Raw genomic sequence first — 26,730 nt, forward strand, 5'->3', positions numbered from 1 at the left:
GCGTTGTCCGCGTGGTTGATCTGAGTGTATACTCGATCATTTGGTAGAGATATATTCACAAATTCCCCAAGTGTTCAGGTAAATAGTTATAGGCACTCTGTATATTAAACGAACGATAACATCATCTATTGTAAAATATGATTTATGCTTTAAACATCAACAGAAAGTCGTATATTTTGCAAATCGGCTCATTTTACCAACCGCGTTAGCTTGAGAAGTTCATTGATTTGCATGCATGAAGCCATTTTATCTTCTCATCCTTTTTATAATATTGATATATCAGATCAGAAATGTATATTAATCATATCGCAATTTATCTTGTTGTTCAATTAGAAATCAATCTTTATCAATGCAGTCGTCGAATAATTTATCTCATTAAACTATCATTTCGTCATTTCATCAATGTCGAAACATTGATATCGTCGATCAAGGAAAACACATTTCGATTTGTTCTAGGACCCCCCCCAAAATCATTATTCTCGCAAAACATACGATCATTGCATGTTTTCACATAATTTCATACTCCTTCGACATGATATAAATATGGAATGTGGATTTCCAATGTTCCATCCATATGAATATTATGAATATGATATTGGTTAGGCTAGTCATTAATTTTTCTATTGTTTGAGAGAGAACATAGTCCCCGCACCATCAGGGACTGCACACTCGTTGTTAAGATTGTGTGAGCAAGCAAGATCATTGCAGTGGGAATAATTTCTGCATATCTTGCCGTGTTACAGCTGAAATGAACCCTGGGTATATTTGAATGTATTGCCGATGTTACTACACCTACAGTTGACCAAGAGCAGGACATGAGCCTATTTTGTACTGCTAAATGCCAAGTTTTCACCTCTTTGTACACATTGTTTTTTCTGGCTGCTCCTGCTATTAATGAAGTGCCACTATTTGAGCTTATAGATTTGCTGATGAAAATGATTTACGTATTTTTGTTATGGTTAGCTGCTATAATTAAGTAAGTGTGAGAGGTTTTGTTCAACATGCTTTATGCAACATCAAAATTGGTCAAGTTGCTCACAGGGTTCACACCATATGATAAGGGGTATTGCAAACGAATACAGCACTCAAGTTAAGGTAGTAAACCAATGATAATATTGTCTTATTAACAAATATTTAGAAATAGGGTTACAAAGTTTAATATTTTTAGGGTTATGAATTAGTTTGGGTTGCACAACCGGAAACAGTGTATTAACCCTACCTGATGGAAACTCATAAAAAAAATATTATCGTGAACCCATAGACATCCTGATTGTGGTTGCCTTTTCAGTCAAATATGAAGTTGTTGCGCAGCCTATTGTTGGTGACATTGCTGGGGTTGTTGTTAATACAACTTGTCCACTGCGAGGAAGCTGTTGAGGACGAAGATGAAGAAGATGATGATGGAACTGTAGAAGAAGAAGATGATACTACAGAGGAACCACCAAGGGAAAAGGTATGTGTTAATGACAGGATTGTAAGCATCATACAAGTTTGGATGTATACACTTTCCCATGAAGATCCTGGGTAGAATAGTCATTCAGCAACCCATGCTTGCCGTAAAAGGCGACTATGCTTGTTGTGAGAGGCGACTAACAGGATTTGATGGTCAGACTCGCTGACTTGGTTGATACATGTCATTGTATCCCAATTGTGTGGATCAATTCTCATGATGTCAATCAATGGATTGTCTAGTCCAGATTTGATTATTTTCAGACAGCTGTCATATAGCTAGAATAGTGCTGAGTGCGGCGTTAAACAACAAACAAACAAACCAAACATAGCTAGTGGTGTGGAAGACTAAGAATATTGACATTTTTTATTTGAACGTTTGTAAAAGAAATTGAAAAAAACTTTCATAAAACTAAAGTACCAATAAGGAAGAGAATTTAAGGATGTCAACTTTATTATGAGAAACACTTTACAGTAAATTTTCACTGATTGGTAATTGGCATTGCTATGTTCATTCTTTTAGCTATCATTGTCCATTGCCAAGTACCATTCAGTACCAATGCAATAAACCAGAAGTTGTTATCCATGATGTTCTGTGTTATTCTAAAATACAAGTCCTCACTCATTATTTACAGACCATTGATGCAACATTATACAGGGATTTACCTAGTATTCTTTACTAAGTGCCTTGCTGGCAAATTGGGAAAGATCATTATTTTGTTCAAACTTTGAATAGTTTTAGAAGTTCATATTTTCTTAAATATGGTGGTATTCTGAGATTGCATTTAAAGGAATAATATAAAACAAAGCATTAAACATGTTAAAACATGTTCCTATTGTTGGTCTTGTTATCCGTGAAAAGAGGTTACTTCTACAAAGCCACAAAATTAGTTATTAGTTGTTATATATACATTTGTATAACAGCATTGTCAGATGCCTCTGGGCAGGTCTAGATAAACCCCTGTGATAGTCCAGATATTGCAGACTATTAAGAACATTCAAAGCTGTGTAAAAGCTAGACAATTATGATCATTATCTGATTGAGTTGAGACAGATTTTCTGACTAGACTATTGCATTGCAACAAGGCCAGGATTGACTTCATATATTTTTTTTTGATGTATGTTTTCAGCCTCACTACAAAAAACCAGAACTCAAAGGGAGTCAGTTCTTTGTTGAGCCCTTCGATAACAAAGCAGACTCTATGAAGAGGTAAGATTCAACAGCTGTCTTCATGTTGTAGTTGTTGATGTGGATCTTTTCAGACTTGTCGAATGTTGAAGAAAGATGAAGTATAACAGTCTTTAATGATGTCAACTAGTTTTGGTAGGGAAACAGTGCAGAAGTAGATTGCTGCAGGAAAGGATTTGCCATTCAAAGAACACCTTTTGCCACAATTCTTTTACTTCTTGACCCTTTTTGACATTGTTTTAAGAGGTTTTATTTCAACAACTTCATTATGTCTCTTCCCCCTGCCCCCATTGATCTATATAAAGAATCTCACCGAGTGTCTTTTGATATCAAATATATCAACATGAGTGGATTCAAGTGGAAACTCCAAGGCTTGCTTCCAGCTTTTTCGGTTGGTAGACAGTAATAAGCAGTGTCTTTGTGTAAAAAGTACTGCTGACACCTTCAGTAGCAGAACCATTTGTGATGTCATTTGATTGTGACGTTATGGTTACCATGATGTCACAATAGTTTGCAAAGCATTGTGATGCAATTTCACCAAAGCGATATCTCCTGTGGGAGCCAGTTTTGGATGATAAATTCATTTATCTCACTCTGTATATGCTGGATGTTTCTCATGTTGTATAATTGTTCCCCACAGTAATGGTTATAAGGAAAGTGTTTCATTTGGCAATCCTTCTGTTTCAGATGGGTGCATTCTCAGGCCAAGAAGGGAGGAGTAGAGGAAGACCTTGCCAAGTATGATGGTGAGTAGACCCTGTCTGGCATGGTCAGTCTACCAAGGAAACAGCTCCATGGCATGAAGGATTATGTTGTTTGCAAAATGTGTGGCGTGAAGTATTGTTGATTGACCATGTTGACAGTGACTTATGTTTCATTATATGTGTTTTTGATACATATAACCATGATTACTGTGGTTAGATATCCACTTATGACTTACAGTGTTCACCATTAGGTATGAATGTCAGGGTATCCTTGTCATTAAATCCCTATCCCTGTTATTAAATCCCTGTCCCTGGACTTGTGTACTAACGGAACAAACTTTAATTTTGATAACTAACATATTAGTGTATATTTGATGTTCCTAATACTGTTTGTACAAGATGTCCTTTCCAGAGCAGATCTTGAAAAACATACAATATTTCTTCACCTAACTTGGCACACAGATATGTCTAGTTATGAACTGATGCCTATTGACAGTTTGGGATCTTTTCGAGTTTCCATGGCAACAACTTTGACTTAGGCTGGAAATGGCAGTAGTCCTTGTTTTCGTAGCGGATCATAAAAACCATAAAAAAATTCTTCACCTAGCACACAGATAGTTCTAGTTGTGAACTGGTGCCTTTTGATAGTTTGGGATTTTCAACAACTTTGACCTTGACTGAAAATGTGAGTAATGCTGGTTAACGAAGCAGATCTTGAAAACCGTACAGTATATGTTCACTAAACTGGTAGATAGGTCTAGTGGTGACCTGGTGCCTTTTGAATTTGTCCTCTTGTTATTCTCTCCCCTCACTTCTTTTCTTTCGGGCAGATAGTGTTGGCACCTTGACTGACTGTCTCTCTGTCCATAATCAATTGTTTTCAGAGCACAACTTGAAAACCGTGTAATATGTTTCAACAAAACATGGCAGACACATCAAACAAATCCTGAAGTGGTGCCTTTTGCTTTTCACCGATTTTTTTTTCATTTTTTTTCTCTCAATTTTCGAATTTGGAAACAATTTGTACTTAGTTTCGAAAGGGGGTGGTTTTCGTTTCCAGAGCCAACATTCAATATCTTTCAACAAAATTTGGCAAATATATCAAACAGATCCGGAAGTGGTGCATTTTGCTATTTGCGGATTTTTGGCATTTTTATTTTTCTCAGTATCCATGGAATCAATTTAAACTTAGTCTCAAAAGAAGGTGTGATTTCATTTCCGGAACACAACTCAGAAACCATTTAATAACTGTGTACAGAACTTTTGTTTTCTCCATTTCCATGAAAACAATTGGATATGGTTTTGAGATGTGGTGGATGTCGTTTTCAGAGTAGAGCTTGAAAATCATAAAATATTCTTTAACAAAACATGCCAGGTATATCAATCATGTCCTGAAGTGATGCCTTTATTTAGATCTTTTTAAGGAATATTTTCCGCACACTTAGTCTGAAACGGTCTTGGTGTTTTTTGTGAGAGCAGAAGTTCAAAGCCTTTATCTGTTTATATATCTTTATCAAGACTTTGAAATGTGTTTCTACTGTTCGGGTTGTGTGATTTCTTTTTTTATAGTGTCAGTTTTCAGGAAGTATTATCATAGGTTAAACATCTAAAAATGCTGAAAAATGGGAACTGGGTAATATGTCATCTGATGATGACTCTCGTCTATACATATACTACATTTTCTTGTTCTTTGCACACAGCGTGCTCAACTCAGTACATGCATGTAACGGCTTCACATGGACATGTTAGAACATGAGCACGTTACAACTTGAATAATTTTGTTTTTCCAGGAAAATGGTCTTTTGAGGAGCCAAAGGAAAGTCCACTTATTGGGGATCTTGGTCTTATTCTCACTGTGAGTATTTACTGATTAAAGCTCACGAACAAATACTAGAGTAAACATTTTATGAAAACATGTATAACCTTTCAAGTGAAGTCTGTTGCATGAAACTCTGGTGTCCTCCGCCATTATATTGATGGATTAATGCCATTAGTGGTGTAAAACCCAACTCACTCACTGGTGTATGGTATTTACTGATAGTAGAAGAGAGCTGACTATTTGTCGGGACATTATTGAGGAACTAACTTGTCTCCTGTGAGGACAGGTTTGAGTTTTCAGCTGCAAGATGAGGCAGCATAGTTGTTTTATCTGTGTGTTTTGGTCATAACAAAGATAACAATGATTTGATAAGAACTTAGAAATTAACGTAAAGTTTCAATAGGCCAAGCAGGGGTCGATTTTAACTGCTGACCCATTGGCCCATGGCAAGTTAAGATTACCCAAAGCAGCATAAAACACTCACTCACTCACTCACTCACTCACTCACTCACTGAAACATACAGTAGATGACCCATGTAGCTAGTCAAAATTTCACCCCTTCTCTCCACTTTGCAGTCTCCATCATTTAGTTGTAGGCCAGTTAGTTTGTAGAAGGGACAGTAACTTTTAAAAGGAGCAAGCCCTGCTGGCTACATGCAAATTTGTTGTTAACTCTAACCATGTAATAACAAAATGTAAGTTGTCCTTTTCTTGGGGACAACACAGAGTGCCATTGATGCTGCATCAAATCAAATAATTTGTGAATGTAATACTGTAACCATGGTAACTACATCTTCCTGTAATCTTTTTTCCAGTCACGAGCCAAGCATCATGCTATTTCTGCCCATCTCAACAAACCATTTGTGTTTAAGGACAAGCCCCTAATAGCACAGTAAGTATATATATATATAAGGGTCAAACTGCATGTACTTCTCCAGAGACCCGGGAAGATCTGGAGTAGAATAGGTCTTCAGCAACCCATGCTTGCCGTAAAAGGCGACTAGGCTTGTCGTAAGAAAGGCGACTCACGGGATCGGTTGGTCAGACTCGCTGACTTGGTTGATGCCAGTCATCTTATTGTATCTAAATTGCGTAGATCAATACTCATGATATCAATCACTGGATTGTCAGGTCCAGACTCAAATTATTTACAGACCGCCATCACATAGTTGGAATATTGCTGAGTGTGGCGTTAAACAACAAACAAACAAACAAGACTTCTCCAGACCTGACATGGAGGCTGACATTTCCATCTTGTGACTGCTAGAATGTCACTGCTATTGACAGATGTTGTGATGTTAATTAATGCGAATGTAACCCTGGAGTGGTGTTTGAAAAGAGGCCGAGCCTCGAGCAGAAACTGATGTTTGTGTTTCCCTCTGCTTAGATACGAGGTGCGGTTTCAAAATGGCATGGACTGTGGGGGAGCGTATGTCAAACTGCTGTCACAGCAACAAAACCTTGATTTGGTAAGTGATGTCCATATTCTTGACTCTGTTCCTATAGTAAATGTGGAATGAACTTTCCTTTGACATTATTTGTTCACACTCATTAAATTCATGTTGCTTTTGAATCTTGTTAACATAGTGCTTGTAAAATATGCCTTGTTGTAGCAGAAGGCACAAAATAGTTAAAGCCAATGTGGACTGAAAACTTTATCGTTACGGAAGGATACTTCTTTCATTGCACCCGTGAAGACCCGGGGTAGAATAGGTCTTCAGCAACCCATGCTTGCTGTAAAAGGTGACTATGCTTGTCGTAAGAGAGGCAACTAATGGGATCGGGTGGTCAGACTCGCTGACTTGATGCCAGTCATCTTATTGTATCTCAGTTGCGTAGATCAATGCTCATGATGTCTATCACTGGATTGTCAGGTCCAGACTCAATTATTTACAGACCGCTGTGATATAGCTGTAATATTGCTGAGTTTGGAGTAAAATAACAACAACAAAAAAAACCATCTTTCATTGAGTAAATATTGTAGTCAAATAAACTAGAAGAATTTTAGTTGTGATAACTGTTACTATTTGTCATGTTTTCAGAGAGCCTTCCATGACAAGACTCCCTATACTATCATGTTCGGGCCAGACAAATGTGGCCTGGATCACAAGGTGTGTACATCATTGTGTTGTTGCCTGTCCTCACATGTCGGGGAAGACAACAACCTTGGTCTTGTTTCACTCGACTATTTACGAAAGGAGAAATAATACGCATAATTTTGAATCGGTTTGTCGTGATACAGAGTAATGCATGTAAATGTTATGAATGCATAAGAAACAAACTTCCTTTACATTCTCTTCATGATTGAATAGGATTGTGGGGTAGCCTAGTGGTTAATGCATTATCTCGTGACGCCGAAGACCCAGGGCTCGATTCCCCACATGGGTACAATGTGAGAAGTCAATTTCTGGTGTCCCCCGCTGTTGCGGAAAGTGGCGTAAAAGCAAACTCACTCATGATCATCATTGTCTTGTTTTCATGTATCATGTTTTCAATGTATCAGTTTATCACAAACTCACTGTCTTCTATCGGACTGAACAAGGAACATATTCACCATACCACAAACTTGCTATCAATAAGTATCAAGTATTTCCTGTGATAAACATATGTTTTCACATAATATCAGTGTATACTCCGTGGGGATAGAATAGGTCCCCAGCAACCTATGCTGGTCATAAGAGGCAACTTAATGGATAGGGCTGTCAAACTCGTAGCTTGGTTTATGACCTGTCATCGTACCCTAAAGATCGTTGCTCATATTGTCAACCACTAGATTTGTGGCCATATTAATATACCTTGTTTTTTGTGTAGCTTCACTTCATCTTCCGACACAAGAACCCCAAGACTGGTGAAGTTGAGGTGAGATATAACCCTCTTTGATGACCCTACAAAATGTAGGAATGTCAGATGTTGCCCCATTAATGGAGAAACTGTTACTTTTTCTTGGTAACCCGTGAAGATTCGGGGTTGAATAGGTCTTCTGCAACCCATGCAAGAGGCAATCGGATGGTCAGACTTGCTGACTTGGTTGATGCATGTCGTCGATCTGAATTGCTTGGATCGATGCTCATGATGTCAGTCACTGGATTGTCTGGTCCAGACTCGATTGTTTACAGACCGCTTTGATATAGCTGTAATATTGCTGAGTGCGGCGTTAAACAACAACATCACTCACTTTTTCTTGGTTCCCCAGTGTTTTTATGTAAAATATAAGCATTGCTTGTATGTTGGGGTATGTTGGGGACAGGGAAGGATTTTGTAAAAATAACACAAGTAGGATTTTTAAGCATTGAAGAAAAAATTTCATGTGATCCTGTTTTTGTTCCAGGAGAAGCATGCTAAGAAGCCGTCTGGCAATCTGGATAGTTACTTCACAGACAAGAAGACCCACTTGTTCACACTCGGTAAGTTACAGAAATCTGTATTAAGAAACATCGTCCAGGGGCAAGGGAGTTAACTGACTATAAAAGTCCAGTTTACACCCTTGCCGAACTAGGCTGTTGGTATTATGGAGTTATATTTTAGCTGGACTAACGAGTGTTTGCATAGTCCAATCAAAATGTGTGACGAAATCGACACCCAGTTCGTAAACTGTCGTGAGATTTCGGTCGATTGCATGATTTGCAAAGCATGTTAACCGCCAAATTGGCATCCACAGACATTTTCCAAATCTTTTCATGTTTTTAATCAAGGTGCTTACATGATTTGATGTACTTCGCGGTGTAAGACCTGTTTTATCACAATATAGGTTTTGATTATCGATTAGATCGTCTTGACAGAGTGCCGCCATTTTGTTTGAAGCAAATGCAAGTGATATGAGAGGTGTAATCTGATTGGTCAAATAGGAGGGACATAGAAGGGACATGACTTGTAACAACCACTGGTGGTGGTGCAATTAAGCCCAGAAATTCCAGCCTAGTTGGACAAGGGTGGAAACTGGACTTTTGTAGTCAGTTAACTCCCTTGCCTCAGGAAAATAATTGACAAAATCTCTCCTTCTTTTCTTTGAATTTTATTTGACATGTTTTTGTTGTTTTTCTTCATAATGTGTTTTGGTCAGCATGTATTTTCTGTCCACAAAAAAGGAAATATGTGTTGGTTATGTCAATGGGAACAAGCCTATTTCCATGAAACATCAAGATAAGTGCTGTAAGTTGTTTGAATATCTCAAATCTCGGAATACTTTCGACGTATATGCTTGGTCACATCACCAGCAGAGTAATATGTCACTATTGGGACTATGTCATTAGTTTCTTTATCTCAATACTGAAACATTGATAACTCCAACGTTTCAGTTGTGAATCCTGACAACAGTTTTGAGTTCCTCATCGACAACACTGTGGTCAACCAAGGAAGCCTCTTAGAAGATGTCAAGTGAGTGAATCTTAAGCATCAATTCAGGATTCAGGGATGCCATTGGTCTCAAGTAGCTAATTTTTGTTCAGAGGTGAGAATCTTCTGCGAATTTCTGCGGATTTTTGTGACCAAAGATTTGTTAAAACCTGATGGCTTCCCCCATAAACCCCCCAAAATTATGGATGACGCTCCATTGCAAAGACATTTCAGTTTAAATGGAAAATATCCATTCTCATCCCTGCTTGTTAGACTAGATGGATTATTTCTGATGAAAAAAAGAGCTTCAGGTAAGCTGCGTATTTGCGTAAAATCCACAAAATAAATCAACGTTAACCAGTTGATTTTGAATTGTATTCTTTTAAATATTCATGAAATATTTAAAGATCCAAAAAGCATGACAACACTATTTAACCAATGCACACTTTTCAACTGGTGTAGCTGTAATTCTTAGCAAATTTTTATTTACTGAACGAATGCAGGTGTCAATAATGAATAGTGAATAATGCATAAAAAGGCTCTGGGTTTTTCTTATGTTGTCAGTTAGACACGTACATGACTGTTGTGAGTTTATGCAACATTTTACACATTTGGGTCAAACAAACAGATACATTTTAGAAGTCACCTGGAACCGAACTTAGCTGAGTTATCTTGAAATGTCCTCTCCTAGGTGTAAATATACCCAATAGACTGAACCCAAGGGACTGGGAGACCCAAAGGGAACTGAATAACCAATGTGAATGGTAACTTGAGTAAATACTTGGAGAGTATCTGGAGCCCTGTATTAAGCATCTTCCCGAGGAAGAGTCAAATGACTATAAAAGTTCAGTTTACACCCTTGCCAAAGTAGGCTGGTATTATTTTGTCTGTACTGACAAGTCAATGCATAGTCCAATCAAAAGGACGCAACGAAATAAAAAACCAGTTCGTAAACTGTCGTGCAGATTTTGGTCGATTGCATGATTTGCAAAGCATGTGCACCGTCCAAATTGGCGTCCACAGATATATTCCAAACCTTTTCATGTTTTCTTTATCAAGGAGCTCATGTTATTTGATGCACTTCGCTATGTAAGACCCGTTTTATCACAATATAGATCTTGATTATCGAACAGATCGTCTTGAGAGGGCGACGCCATTTTGTTTGAAACAAGTGCAAGTGATACAAGAGGTGGAATCTGTTTGGTTCATAGGGACATAGAAGGGACATAACTAGTAATAGCCACTGGTGGTGCTTCAATCGAGCCCAGGAATTCCAGCCTGGTTGGGCAAGGGTGGAAACTGGGCTTTTAAAGTGAGTTAACTCTCTTGCCTCGGGAAGATGTGTATTAAGGTGATCATGTGAACATTGACAGGTTATCATTGTCTCTATTGTGAAATGTTCAACCTGCATCCTCTTCCAGCCCTCCAGTGAACCCCCCTAAAGAAATTGAGGATCCCAATGATAAGAAGCCAGCTGACTGGGATGAGCGAGAGAAGTAAGTGGAATCTGTCAGGCTTGGAGTCACGTCACACCCTTGTGTGCAAGTGGGGGACACTGGGTCACATCATCTCACACCCTTGTGTGCAAAGTTGGGGACACTGGGTCACATCATCTCACACCATTCTGTGTCAAGTGAGGGGCCCTTGGTCACATCATCTCACACCCTTGTGTGCAAGTGGGGGGCACTGGGTCACATCATCTCACACCCTTGTGTGCAAGTGGGGGGTACTGGGTCACATCATCTCACACCCTTGTGTGCAAGTGGAGGACACTGGGTCACATCATCTCACACCCTTGTGTGCAAAGTGGGGGTCACTTGGTAACATCATCTCACACCCTTGTGTGCAAAGTGGGGGACACTGGGTCACATCATCTCACACCCTTGTGTGCAAAGTGGGGAACACTGGGTCACATCATCTCACACCCTTGTGTGCAAGTGAGGGGCACTGGGTCACATCATCTTACACCATTCTGTGTCAAGTGAGGGGCACTGAGTCATGTATGTGGTTGTTATGCCCTAAAAGGGCAGGGGGTATATAGTTACACCAAGGAATTTCGTCTTTCAGAAGACATTTTCTTGTGTGACCTATAACTTGAAAACTGCGACATATATCCTTTTCAAACTTGGTGAACACTTTTGATACCTATAGGAGACTTGCAGTGAGAAGTTTGATTTCAATATTTAGATTTTCTGAAAAAAATACAGCTTTATTTTTCATTTGTGTACTTACAATTTTTTTACTTGCTTAAACATTTGCTTGACCTATAACTTGAAAAGTACTGCATGGATTCTTTTCAAATTTAGGGAACAGTTTCCATACTAGCAGAAGAGGTGAAGTGCAAAGTTTAATTTTGATATGTGTATTTTCTGAAAAAATAAATGATCTTTTTCATGTTTCATTAGTGAACTCTGTACACTTGGCCTTGTTCAGTTGTAGTTGTGATGAGTTTGCCGTAAGGAACATTATGTGGTTTCAATATTCCATCTAGTTTCTAGGATAACTACAGCTATTGAAGACCTTAAAACATTTTGTATTGTAATAAATGTCTGGTTTATTACATGCATTATTTCTCTGACATACTAACATGTTGTGATCAAAGAACTTCAAATATTTTTCAGAATCCCTGACCCTGATGCATCCAAGCCAGATGATTGGTAGGTGACCTGAGTTTGTGCACCAGATTTAGAGGGGCAACCCTCCATTAGGTATACTTCACCTGTGAAAATATGTTCCACCTCCTCGCCTCTGTGGTCTAGTCAGTGGTTCAGTCCCTGACCATCTCCGTGGTCAAACAGATAGAGCCCCTGATCAGGTAGTGAAAGGTCGGTGGTTCAATCCCTGACCGCCTCCGTGGTCTAACAGATAGAGCCCCTGGCCAGGTAGTGAAAGGTCGGCGGTTCAATCCCTGATCACCTCCGTGGTCTAACGACTAGAGCCTCTGCTCAGATAGTGGAAGGTCAGTGGTTTGATCCCTGACCACATCATACTAATGTCAAGAGATGGTACTTGTTGTTACCCTGCCTGACAATCAGCAAGGGCATGAAACAAGGACTAGCAGTTAGTGTAGTGTGTCTGAGTGGGATAATTGTTGCTTGATATCTCAGTGTGCTAGCACAGATGTCCAGACCTGTACAAGCAGCCACACAATCATGCACAGCGTGCATGGGGACTTTGGGGACTTTACACCCCATTTCACTTCATGTCAAAATCAGATAAAAGAAATGATAAGGTTACCTGTGGATTGTTTTATTCAACATAATGTATATTGCCAGATGATGTGTGCTGTGAGAAATGAGTTATTTATGATTGTGTTTCCTGCTAGGGATGAGTCGGAGCCCGAAATGATCCCTGACCCTGACGGAGTGAAGCCTGATGGCTGGTTGGATGACGAACCCCTCTTGGTGCCCGACCCAGCAGCAGACAAACCCGAAGACTGGTGAGTAGGGGACAGGGTTCTTTGTTGGCTCTTATAGTGCTTTCTGCAGCCTAAAGGGGCCACGGGTGGCCCAGTCGTCTTAGGTACCGCATCTCGCTGTGCTTAGGTGCCTCCCTTGGGCAAGTGATGGACCTATGATCGTGGGTTGGAATCCTGGCTAGCCATGATAATTTTTCTAGGTTAGTCAGCACCTTACCCGTGCTCGTTGGTTTCAACAAAGTGGTAAACGTTGGAGACCTGCGTCATTTCAGGCAGGTCGTGATGTAACTGAAATAGTGTTGAAGTGGCGTTGAAACCAGCACAGCTCCTAAGGCCACGCTTGTGTATGTTTGCAATGTGTTGAATGTCTGGAGTTGTTCAGGCCTCTCCCATGTGATGTTGCCAGGTTGTAATATGACAAATGGTGTGACTGTCTAACTCTCTCAATGCAATCTTAGCATGACTGTCTAATTCTCACAAAGCAATCTTAGTACGACTGTCTAACTCTCACAAAGCAATCTGAGTACGACTTTCTAATTCTCACAAAGCAATCTTAGTATGACTGTCTAATTCTCACAAAGCAATCTTAGTACGACTGTCGTAACTCTCACAAAGCAATCTTAGTACAACGACTATCGTAACTCTCACAAAGCAATCTTAGCATAACGACTGTCGTAACTCTCACAAAGCAATCTTAGTAAAACGACTGTCGTAACTCTCACAAAGCAATCTTAGCATAACGACTGTCGTAACTCAAAAAGCAATCTTAGCACAACCACTGTCGTAACTCTCACAAAGCAATCTTAGCATAACGACTGTCGTAACTCTCACAAAGCAATCTTAGCACAATGATTGTCGTAACTCTCACAAAGCAATCTTAGCACAATGATTGTCGTAACTCTTCTAAAGCAATCTTAGCACTATGATAGTCGTAAGTCCAATTGTTTCACATAGATGTATGATAGCCATTGCACTAAGCTCACTGTATGGAACTGTGTTGTTGACATCCATGAACTGATCATGTTAATGTGGTATGAGAATCTTTCTGCATTGTGTTCCAGGGATGATGACATGGACGGCGAGTGGGAGGCACCTCTTGTAGGTGAGTGTCCATTAGACCTCAAAATTCTCTGATGATTTCATGTTTGAAAGATATGTCTTGTAATAAACTCAGCCGAAGTTACAGTGCTATTTGTCACATGTGTTCTCTCCTTAAAATGTGTTAACATACAACAGAGCTCCAGATAAGCTTTCGGTGTTGTGGGTATTTTACCCATGCATTTTAAAATCATTGGGTATCAGTAATTCTATCTGGGTATTCAAATTTCTGTTACCCACTGGTTTTTGCACATATGGGTATTTAAGTTAAATATCTAAAAACACTATTCATCTAGTCCCTGCAAACTGGTGTCGTGTGGGTTCGAGAGCTTTATAGGACTGAAAAATACCACGTTACTGCCACAAGAAAGTGTGATGGCAAATGATCATGATGTAACTGTCAAGGTTGGCGGAATGCCCGTTTATAATTTCAAAATAAGTTGCTGATTTGCTAATCGAATACGCAGGGTTACTTCACAATATTTTGAAGATACGCATAAGTTTTATTTTTGTATCGTTGCGTATTTAATACTCTTGGATTTTATTTTACTGCGTTTATTTCTGCATTTCTGATGCGTATTTTACGCAGATACGCAGCTTATCTGGAGCTCTGTACAATATATTCGCCCCTTAAGCATTTTGTTTATTTAAGATGATGACTTTGTGCCAACAATCTTTGAGGCTACGACTCTGAACTTAACCCATAGCATAATTTACACTGTTGTTATGTGGATGAAATATCAAGTTTACTTGACCAAACATAATTTTACTAGACTTGGGCTTGACAAAAGACTAAAGTTGAGGCCTATGGTGTATTGAAATCCTTGCAACACTCTGTATGTCTGTATATGTTTGTGCGGCCCAGTCGACTAAGGTGCCACAATTCACTGTGAAGAGTTGTGTCCCTTGGGCATGCCAGAAACCCCTGATCATGGGTTTGAATCCTGGTTCGCCCAAATTGTGAATGTAGGTTGGTCAGCACCATACCCGTGTCTGTGGGTTTCACCAAAATTGTAAACATCTAAGACCTGCATCACATTGGGCCTTGCTCCCACAGTAAGCTGACACGCAGTGATATAACTGGAATACTGTTGAGAACTGTGTTAAACCCACCTCACTGTGTCTGTCTGTGTCCCAGATAACCCCAAGTGCAAGGAAGCAGCGGGGTGCGGAGACTGGCATCCTGAGAACATCAAGAACCCTAACTACAAAGGCAAATGGTCAGCGCCAATGATTGACAACCCCAGCTACAAGGTGAGGCAACAAGCAAGGTGAACTGCTTTATGCAGGTAGATGAGAACTGCTGTGGTTATATTCTGACAGTGTTGTAACAGAAATCTATCAATTTTCTTGATTTCATCACATTTTGATTGTTCATTCTTCTGTCTTTACTTAATTTGAATAATATCTTTAGGACATATTAGAATACAATCAGTCAATGTCCAAAAAAATGAACCCATCTGTCAATCACTGGATTGTCTAGTCCAGACTGGATTATTTACGGACCGCCGTCATATTGCTGGAATATTGCTGAGTGTGGCGTTTAACAACAAACAGACAAGCAAACATGCTGTGACACGATACAGATGCTATTTACAGTGGCATTAGACCCATGAAGATCCAGGAAGAATAGGTGTTCAGCAATCCATGCTTACCGTAAAAGACGACTATGCTTGTCGTAAGAGGTGACAAACAAGATCGGTGGTCAGGCTCTCTGACTTGGTTGATACATGTCACTGTATCTCAGTTCGTGGATCGATGCACATGATATTAATGACTTGATTGTCTGGTCCAGACTCGATTGTTTACAGACCACCATCATATAACGAGAATATTGTTGAGTGCGGCATTAAACAACTAACTAAAGTGGCATTACCTCACTTGCTTGCTCAATCTTGTGATTACTACAGAAACAAATTGTTCTTTCTTCAGGGCATCTGGAAACCTCAGGTCATTCCCAACCCAAACTACTTCGAAGACGTGCAGCCGTTTAAGATGACCCCAATTGTAAGTACCAAGCACCGCCTCGTAACAATTTGTCAGCAGAACACACAGTAGTAACATTGTCCTTGTCATTAGAGCTGTGGTCTGTGCCAACTATTTGTGCCTAAACTAATGGGGTTTTTTCTGTATCGATTCAAGACTATACACTTGCTAGAATAAATTACTGGTGTCCGCCGCCATGATATTGCTGGAATATTGCTAAAAGCAGCGTAAAACCTTACTCACTCACTCACTTACTACTCGTTTAATGACCTCAGCGTTTTGTCAGTCAAATATCGCAATATGTGTTGTAATTAGCGTTTCAAGTTCACATGTAAAATATATTGATAAGACGTTACCACACGATTTGACGTAAATATGTGTATCGCATTGTGACCTTTGTATCGTGATACATATCGTATCGTGACCTGGTTGTATCATTTAACCCTTCTTAAGGGTAGACAAGTCAAGACTTGTGAAGATCTGAGGTAGAATATGTTTTCAGCAACCCATGCTTGTCGTAAAAGACGACTATGTTTGTTGTAAGAGGCGACTAACAGGATTGAGTGGTCCTGCTCGTCATCGTATCCAAATTGCATGGATTGATGCTCATGTCAATCACTGGATTGTCTGGTCAAGACTCCATTATATACAGACCGCTGTCATACAGCTGGAATATTGCTGAGTGCAGCGTTAACCAACATAGTTATACACACTCTCTCTCCCTCTCCCAAATAAAAGAAGTTATTTCAGCTAGACATACTAGATTTGTGGAGAAACAACCAGTCATGTACTAATTCACTGTGTCCATGAGGGGGTCAGGTAGCCTAGTAGTTAAAGCGTTCGCTCGTCACACCGAAGACCCGGGTTCTATTCCCGACATGGGTACAATGTGTAAAGCCCATTTCTGGTGTCCCCCGCCGTGATATTGCTGGAATATTGCATAAAGCGGCGTAAAACCATACTCACTCACTCACTCACTCACTGTGTCCATGTCTGTCCCTGGAACTTGGGCTACAGTGACTGTACTTGCACTCAGACTGGAGGTGTGGTGTATTTATTCAAATTGTTGTTATTTCTTGTATGATAATCTGTCAAGTCCACAAAATGTGTCAAGATTTATACAAAATCCAGCTGTTTGTTTCAGAGTGCTGTTGGTCTGGAGTTGTGGTCTATGAGTGATGTAATCCTGTTTGTTTCAGAGTGCTGTTGGTCTGGAGTTGTGGTCTATGAGTGATGGCATCGTGTTCGACAACTTCCTCATCACAGATGATCGACTTGTTGCAGAGCAGTATGCAGAACAAACATGGGTTTTGAAAAATATTGAAGAGAAGGCATCTTCCTCTTCCGGGGTAAGGATGCAGCTTCATTCCAACAGTTGGGCAAATCTGTCAGATATGTACATAAAATCTACAAAAATGTTTGTCCGTTAAATTATTTCTTTCTTTGGTACAAATACAAAATGTTTTTTTTCTTATGATAAGCCTTAAACTTGCCTAACTATAGTTATTATGAGCATTCTATTTGTTCATTGTTTTAACAGGCAAAGAAAACATCCTTCCATTTGTCCCATATATTTTACAAAGTTTGGTCAAGACTAAAATTTTAGCTTTATAGGAGAATGTAATGTTGACAGATTTTTCCAACTCTTCCTTTGACATATTATTTCTGATTCTATCTCTATAACTTTCATGTAGTCATTTGAAGAATATAATTTTCATGAAATTTTGATAAGTAGCATCATAAGAAATAAAACAAAATGTAATTGTTTCTGGCGTGTAAGAGTAATTAAAAAATTATAACATGTCCCCCAAACTGGTGAAAACACACATGCTTCCTCTACTTTCAGCGTTCCGTAGTAGATGCAATAAAACAGGCGACTAATGAACGTCCCTGGCTATGGGCAGTGTTTATAGTGGTAGTTATCTTGCCCATAGTCCTTATTGTAGCCTATTGCTGTATATCGAAGGTAAGACACGTGTTGTCACTTCTAGACTGTCTGCATGGCTCGAGGCTTCTGTCACTCCAGCCCAGGTCACTGCTGCACAAAGGCTTGATGTTAGGGACGGAATTGTAGACCTTCAACTCCATGTAGCTGTGCTCAGCTGCAGGCAGGCAGGCCTGAAATCAACAAGAGTAGATATATATCTATTAAATGTAGAGCAGTGCTGTTGTTTCATGACATGCACTAAATGCTACCACTGTCGTGAATCTATTCTGAAGTACTAGAGTTATGACAATCACATCTAGATCACCTTGTGACACTTGTTTTCATTTTGGAAATTTAGAGTTGAATTAGATGATTATCCTCTAGATCAGCTGTGCATCAGCTGTTTGAAGAGCCTCTAGTGCAGCACTGACCGTGGCATCATATGTGCATGCTTTATAATACCTCGTTGACAATCATGTCCACGTTACACAGGGATTTTGGACCACACTGAAGTCTGCGGCTGATGACCGCCCCTGGCTGTGGGCCGTGTACGTGGTGGTCCTCCTGATGCCTATCGTGCTGCTGTCTATATGCTTGTGCCCTAAGTCAGGGCCTGTCAAGGTAACAGGCTTTTCCTTGTCATCCATTAAACAGATCAGACAGAGAAGAGGACGTTGTTTCAGGGTCCCTTGTAATGTTTGTTAATTGACAGTCAGGTACGAACATTGTTCCAGGACGTAGGACCAAGGTATGTGGCAGCTTGGTTGTTAGTTCAGTCAATCCTGAATCCATTTTTGGAATATGTGGAAACTTGGTGGTTCCATCCTCAGGTATCATGCTAGGTCCATTTCAACTTCGTGGGGTGGTGGGCTAACCTAGTGGTTAAAGCGTTTCTTGTCATGCCGAAGACCCGTGTTCCATTCCCCACATGGGTACAATCTGTGAAGTCCATTTCTGGTGTCCCCCACTGTGATATTGCTGGAATATTGTGGAAAGGGACGTAAAACCATACTCACTCATGACTGAATATGGTTACTCATCATTGTCTTGTTTTCATGTATGATGTTGTTCAGTTTATCACAAACTCACTGTCTTCTACGGACTGTACAAGGGACATATTCACCATACCACAAACTTGCTATCAATATGTATCAAGTATATGAACACATGTGATTTCCCATGATATCAATGTATACCCCGTGGGGATAGAATAGGTCCCCAGCAACTCAATCACACACCTAGTATTGGTAGCCTGCTTGGACATAGGGAGGAGACACATAAAGTACGTCCCGACTACCGTAAAGCCTTGTTAATTGGGACCTAAAGGATCCGGAAACCCATCCTTCTAGAGCATTTGGTGGGGAACCTCTACATAAACAGTATGTAAATCCAAACAGGGATCAATTTAACTCCTCTCCGTTGACCTGTTGCCTGTTAATATTACAAAGGGCTCTCAGAAACATCAAGTACATGGCCTGTCTGGCTAGTCATTATTTCACCCCTTCTCCGTGTATGTTAAAATTGTTTCATTAGATCCTCTCGGGTTAAATGAAAACCAGCTGCCATTTTGTAATGTTGTGTACAACATCTTCTTTATTTGCTCATAAATCACCACGAAAAAAAGAGGCAAATGGAAGCCAAGATTTAATCTTAGAGTGCAGGAATAAACGTTTTGGGGGTGAGAAGTTGTAAAGGTTCTAGGTGGCTAGGCGACCTCAGGTTCGGCCAATATGCGGCCTCCACGATTTAGTTTTTGGGCAAGTTGGTTTGGAGAAGGGCCAGTTACGTTTAAAAAGAGCATGCCCTGCTCCCTACATACAAACTTACTGTTAAATTTACCCCTGTCCAAATCAACATTCCTGTGTAGACATGATTCGTTAACAACGAATTTGATCCAGACGTTGTCACTGGTAAGGTACAGTCCAGTTCAACACAGTTTTGCTCCAATCAGACAATGTAGAGCTCTATATTTTTGGAAAAATCCACACATTTCTTAGACAGATTGTGTTGGCCCTGGAGTAATAGTTGCTGTGTAGATTGTGCCCGGTGTCCCCACTGTCTGTAGTCTCATTTGGTAGGTATCTCGTGTAGTCTTCAACTGTAATGTAACAGTCTTCAGGTAAGTGCAAGTCAGTCATTATGGTTTTAGTATTTTTCTTGATGTACTTCAGTTTCATCCTTAACTTCAGTTTTTAATTTGCTGCTTTACGGTAAACCTGAGTTACAAACTAAAATCAGCATGAAAACTTAAGGTTGAAAAAAGATTTTGATCTTTTTTCAGGTTCACTGTATTGAAGCTTTAGATCACTTTATAGAATTGTTTATCATGTCGGTTTTATTATGAACTTCATTCATGTGTGCTATTTTCAACATTTGAATCACCTTGTGCAGTAATAACTATATAAACCAGCTTTTTCTTGCTGAATGGTTGAGATATTGCAGCTGTGATGTTAAATTTTAACTCACTCGCTCTAACAATAATCTTCTTCTTTCATTATGGTAAACATGATAATCAATCCGGCAGTATTACATTACTTTGTAATTTGTAACAGATAAACACTCAACCAAGACAGTGTGCTATTTCTAACTTGTAAACTTTGATGCCTCTATCACAAGATTCATGATTCCATTTTCTGTTGTACAACAATCAGTCATGTCAGTAAAGGTATGAAGGTATTTTAACAGTAACTACATATAACACTACATCTGATATCCATGACGATTTATGTTGATGAATGTAATGTAAAAATAGGCTTAGTTTTGTCAAGGAAATTGACTTTAAATATTCCCAGAGCTGTACAGACAATTATTGGGTGACTGTCGCCATGTATGCATGCCAGATGTTGGAAGTCACACTCTCCGTCTTTTCAGCCTGAAGATATCGATGCCCAGAGAAAGAAAACCGACGAGCCGTCACCTGATGATGAGGAGGAGAAAGAAGATACAACAGAGTCCTCCTCTGGTGACAAGAAGTCAGTCGGCCCAGGGGGAGATAACAAAGGGAAAACATCAAAGTCAGATTTAAATGCAGCAGCAGTAAGTAGTTGTTTACATGGACATTCAGATTGAATCATCTTACTTGCCATGAACAGTTCATTCTAGCCGTGCCATTGGTGCCTTCAATTTTTGAATGGTGCAAATTGAAATTAGGGAGTAGTAATGAATGTTACATGGTTAAGATTCCAATTCATGCACTCTCAAACACTGCATTACGTCAAGTATGGTTAGAGTGCTCGCTATTCGGTTTTGTATGGAGCCGACCCATGAAGGTCAGGGGTAGAATAGGTCTTCAGCAACCCATCCTTGCCGTAAAAGGCAACTACGCTTGTCGTAAGAGGCGACTAACGGGATCGTGTTGGTTGATGCATATCATCGGTCCCAATCGATGCTCATGTCAATCACTGGATTGTCTGGTCCAGATTCGATTATTTACAGACTGCCGTCATATGGTTGGAATATTGCTGAGTGTGGCGTTAGACAACAAACAACACAAATGTATGGAGCCATATCACTGTTTTGTACTCTGCACACTGTATAATAAGCAATAATTATACACAATGTGATGGTCATTAAATGCTGTCAGGTGACTGCACAATTTATGGCCCATAAGATTTTCTGAATAGCCCTCATTTTCAGGGTTAATAGGGCCAGGGCCCCACCTTTTTCACAGGCAGGAATGAATGGTCATTCAGCAGGATTGTAGCTACAGTAACTGGCTCAGATAGAGATAATCTAGATGACAGATGGAGATGCCCTGATCAAGGTGCAGGAAGATATTGTACATATGTAATGGAGGGACATTTCCTATTTTGCATTTCCTCAAAATATTTCCTTGTGTCTTTTTGGAAGAAAGATGAGTATAGGGAAGACGAAAGTGACTTCATGGCCATTGATGGTGTGGTACTCCACAGAAGGGAGATAGGCTTGTCATGTTTTGCCTCATGTCCCCAGCCATTGATTGGTCTGAAATGACTCGAGGCCTTCACAGGCCAATGTTATGGTGTGGAAATAGTGCTGACTTTGCAAAACAACATTCTTTCCTGATCTGATGTATGATGGCTGTTTTGTAGGATGAAGAAGATGATGGTGATGATGATGATGATGATGAAGATGCAGATGAAGAAGGAGAAAGTGATGAAGTGAAAGAAGAAAACAAATCTAGCTCACCTAAGTAAGACCCTTCATTATGTGCCATTATTTCTTGGAGGCTTTATGTAAGGAGAACAGCTGTAGAGGATTGCTGAATGACTTACTGTAGATTGCATCTGTTCAACACTTCAGCACAATATGTTGGTCATATGATCAAAGGAGGTTGGCCTTTCTTCTTCATCATGTCTAAGGCCAAGGTTCAAATCCCCCATGGGTACAGTGTGTTGAGCCCATTTCTGGAGTTGTTGCCGCAGCAGTGCTGGATTATTGCTAAAAGTCACTCACTCACTCACTCACTCACTCACTCACTAATCACTCACTCACCTGTGAAGATCCGGGTTAGAATAGGTCTTCAGCAACCCCTTCTTGTAGGAACAGGAGACTATGCTTGTCGTAACAGGCGACTATGCTTGTCGTAAGAGGCGACTATGCTTGTCGTAAGAGGCGACTAACTGGATCGGTGGTCAGGCTTGCTGACTTGGTTCATGCATGTGGTTGTATCCCAATTTCATGGATCAGTACTCATGATGTCAGTCTCTGGATTGTCTACAGTCTGCTGTCATGTAGCTGGAATATTGCTGAGTGTTGCGTTAAACTCACTCACTCCAAAAATGATAGTTGATCGTCAATTGTAACAGTTTTGTGATTTGCTGATCTTGTCTTTTTTCAGGAAATCCCCAAGGAGGAGAAAGGCCCGCAAAGAATAAATCCAAGTCATGTAACTATTTTATGCATTTTACTGTGTACAAGGACTGAGTGATGCCAAAAGCTTGAATGTGACGATGCCTGGGATCTCTTTGTTCACAAGTCGAACTGGTGGAGGCACTGATGGGAACATCTGGCCTTGACCTTTCTCCTGACCTTCCTGTGGGTCATGTTAGGAAGATTACTCCAGTATGGACAGACTGCTGGAGATGAAATGCCACTTCGAACACCACCTACAGTAACATGTATTAATCCTATTTGTCAATTCTTGGAATATTATGTTACCCGTCAGAGAAAGTTTAAGATAATTTAAATATTTTTTAGTCTTATTCAATTTTTATTAACCAAGAAGAATGAAGAATTCCTGAACTGTCAGTGCATCTAACAGGTTCAGAGTTGTCATGTTGTCTCCTTGGCTGAGGTATCGGGAACAAGTGTCAAGTGAGAGCTGTGCATCTGTTTCGCATCTGCTGCAATCTGGCTGCTTACAGCTGAACACGTCAGCATACCAAAGCTGCTTGTTATTTACAGTGTTACTGTGTGAAGCATGGGACAGTAGGAAAGTATGATAGTTCCAACTTTTATCCCCCGTGACATAGTATAGCTCTGTTTATGTCACTTACATTTAATTCAGTTTGTGTTTGGTTTGGATTAAATAAATACATGCTGTGATTTGGAAGGTTCTAATAGAAGATTACTATTTGTTACATTTTTTAAAATCAAACTAAAAATACAGGGTAATATTTGTATTTTCAAGTCAATAAAATTTAAGTATTGACACCAAAGATAGGGATGTTAGCTATTGTATCTGAATCACGAGTTTATTAAATTCCTTCAAAGACCTTCTAAGACACCAGTTGTGCGAATGTTGGGGAGTCCTTGTGGGCATTCTGTGACCTGAACTTAGTTTGTCCCCCCAGGAGATGGATGTCCTCGTGTCAGAGAATCCGTGACCATGGGCTCTCAAGAGTTGAGCTATTTCAGTGGCATTTAGAAGCTGTAGTATCAAGGACAGGATTTACCTTTCGATCGTAACTTCTTATTTCTTTCAATACAAGGTTGAGTACGGACACAGTACTTCTATCAAGCAAGTGTAATACTTGCTGAGAGAAGGTGCCATGATCTGTACTGACACACTGCATAGGAAGGAAAAGAAGTTGGAATCCAAAAGGTAATCCTGGTTGGGGCCATGAATCGTCTATTGTGTCCCGTTTCATTGCTACTCTGTTTAGTTGTTGCCCTTCTGTAAGTGGAGTTTGGACAATATCCTGTATATATATTAATCCAGTGTGATATTGGTGTGGACAAGATAATATATGGGGAGTGTGTTAAGATGGACTCACTGTGGACATCCCTCAAGGTCGTAATGAAGTTCAGACAACATATTTAACAATGCATTAAACTTAAGTAAAAACTCAAGTAAGAGCTGCCAGAACAGGCTTAATCTAGGTCCATTGCCTGATATTCACGCCATGATAGTAACTTCCATACTTTTACACTGACTAATGACGGTCTTTCAGCGATAGAAACTAACAGTTTTAGTCCACTGGTCCTTATAATAACATATAGCAGAACCCTTAATATGGCAAATTTCTACGAGTCCTTATGATACCTTAACTAATGGGCAGTTTGGCAGGGACTATAGGACTAGTGCTAATTTCTATCGCTGTCTTTGCACTAAGATTCCTTTAGAATAGGACTCTGGTAACTTGCCTCATCAAGCTGAAATTTTCAATCTAGCAATAATTTGTTACCCAACATTGAAAGATTCCTTCAAGACACCAATGACAGTGTGTAGATCTTGAAACGGGTAGTGCCTAGCTGAACATATAAATGTTGTCATATTGTCACAGAGATTATGCCATCCAAGAAAACTGGCTCCTCATAAGATGATGTTTCAACTTGTTGCTTCTAGAAGCGATGTCTGATGACATGCACCAGGTAGTAGTTCAATTGTAGATAGATCATACTAAAGTCATTCCTTACACACATGTGTACTGATAATACTGCAGTATTATGACTGTATTGCGGGCTTGCCTGCCACCAAATTCGACATCATTGTACACAAGCCTTCATGTTCTATTCTACCTGAGTTACCTGTAAATGCCCTCGTTAACCACAAAGCTCGGATTCCACAGGTGTGTCATCCGGTGGTCATGTGATGAATCCTGTAGGGGTGAAATGATACATCGGTGCATCGTGAATTTTCATGTGACGATACTTTACACGATACGTTTTTTTTTTCTGTATCGATACAAGATGAAAACACTTGCTGAAATAAATGCCTCACTATTTGTACCCCTGGCGTTTTTGTCAGTCATATATGGCATGATGTGTTGTAATAAGCATTTAAGTTCACTACTGATAAAAGCCGCTACGAACATGTCTACTGCTCGGTTTTCCTTTTGAAACTGCTCTGAATTATTTATTGTGAAGAAGTTTCCATGCGATTTGACGTAAATATGCGTATAGCATAGCATCGTGAACTTATGTATCGTGTTACGGATCGTATCGTGACCTGGCTGTATCGTTTCACCCCTAGAATCCAGTCGTGAGGAACAATCACTACCTGTCAATGACTTGGAGGTGAAACATTATTTAGTGGTACTTGTAGCAGACACTGTGTTTTGTACATTAATAACTGTGTGGTAAAGATGATGGTGTGTTTGTGTGAATGTGTATTGATGTTAAGATCCGAGCAAGTCCTACCATGTGTTAGAGATTGTTTCATTCTTTGTTATAAGGACATCAGTATACCCAAGGTAATACTGATAGGTTTGCAGAAAATCTGCGTAAACATCAAATCTGTTTTTTTGCCAGTGTTTGTTTTCCATTTTGATATGATGTTTGTCATTGTTTTATTGTCAATAGCTTACATGCTGTCTATATATTTTGTATTCAAACGTCATGATAGTTTGGTCATTGTGAAAGAAAACATGATCTGATGTTTGTAGCATCTATAAAAAATTATTAACATTTCTTAATTTGTTGAAAATGGAAAATATTTATAACTTCCTGGTATATGTTTCTAGTTTTTGCCTGTACAGGACCGACCTTGTACTGGTACAATAACTCGACTACCAGCTACATGGGTACATACAAGTTGCGTATATTTTGCATGGTTTTCATAAATCTTTTTAATGCTTGACTTTTCTCTTCACAATATTTGATATGTTCTATCTGTTAAACAGTGTTTGACCGTTGCTAAACAGTTTCTTTTGCACAGACAATTTCTATCTGTTTTCTACAAAGTTTTTTTCCCCTGCTCTTTAGAACTTTATGCCTTCATGACATATTTTTTTCTTAAATCTAAAATAAAAATGAGAACCGAATATGGCTGTGCATTGCTTCGAGGTTAAGATAGGTTTGTGAGATGCACGGTATTACCACAACCTTATGAGCAGGGTCAGCGTACAGAACTATCTGATAGTTTCATCTTTCATTACTGGTCAGGCCACGTGATCATACACAGACTACAACTTGAAATACAGTTTGGAATCGCTCATCGTTGATCTCGTGTCTTTCTGAATGGATGCTCGTCTGCCTGACCAGCCGGAGTTACTTCACCTCTTTCAGTAAATGTCTTCATTTAGTTCTTTCAACACTTGCAGCACTTTTTCAGAGGAATTCCACTAAGGTTATATCAATCAGAGTAATACTTTATTGGATTTTATTTTGAAAGTATGTAATCAGAAATTATTGGTAGAAGTTAGTTGATGTTTTATGTGAATACTATTGGACATTTTAGTTGGCTCTCACGATATGGCTGAAATATTGCCGATGTGACTTAAAACTTAACTCACTTTAGTTGGCTCTGATTTCAGTGGTATATCCAGATCTTCCGTACGTATGATTTCTTGTACCGACTGTGCACAGAGGGCGTGATGCGGAGGAGAATCTACCCCAATAAGATGAAATAATCTTTTAACACTTGATACTTGTCACTCTACAATA

General features: G+C 39.6%; 1 protein-coding gene across 2 annotated transcripts; it reads left to right on the forward strand.

The window, feature by feature from the left end:
• On the forward strand, window positions 1-26,526 carry LOC139449369 (calnexin-like). 2 transcript variants are annotated; one of them, XM_071230711.1, is made up of 22 exons: window positions 1-78; window positions 1,289-1,453; window positions 2,580-2,659; window positions 3,326-3,384; window positions 5,133-5,197; window positions 5,977-6,053; window positions 6,549-6,630; window positions 7,204-7,272; window positions 7,973-8,020; window positions 8,490-8,565; window positions 9,457-9,535; window positions 10,915-10,989; window positions 12,115-12,150; window positions 12,819-12,932; window positions 13,973-14,013; window positions 15,148-15,263; window positions 15,942-16,016; window positions 17,195-17,344; window positions 17,842-17,961; window positions 20,794-20,958; window positions 21,993-22,093; window positions 22,742-26,526. In XM_071230711.1, the coding sequence occupies exons 2-22, from the start codon at window positions 1,295-1,297 to the stop codon at window positions 22,776-22,778; spliced, it is 1,824 nt and encodes a 607-aa protein (XP_071086812.1). In that variant the 5' UTR covers window positions 1-78; window positions 1,289-1,294; the 3' UTR covers window positions 22,779-26,526. The 2 variants fall into 2 exon arrangements, with proteins under 2 accessions (XP_071086812.1, XP_071086811.1); XM_071230710.1 differs by lacking the exon at window positions 17,842-17,961 and adding an exon at window positions 18,415-18,543.
• The last annotated feature ends 204 nt before the right edge of the window (window positions 26,527-26,730 follow it).

Source organism: Haliotis cracherodii, unplaced genomic scaffold, assembly GCF_022045235.1.
Source record: "Haliotis cracherodii isolate W230 unplaced genomic scaffold, xgHalCrac1.p SCAF_8, whole genome shotgun sequence".
Taxonomy (NCBI): Eukaryota; Metazoa; Mollusca; class Gastropoda; order Lepetellida; family Haliotidae; genus Haliotis; species Haliotis cracherodii.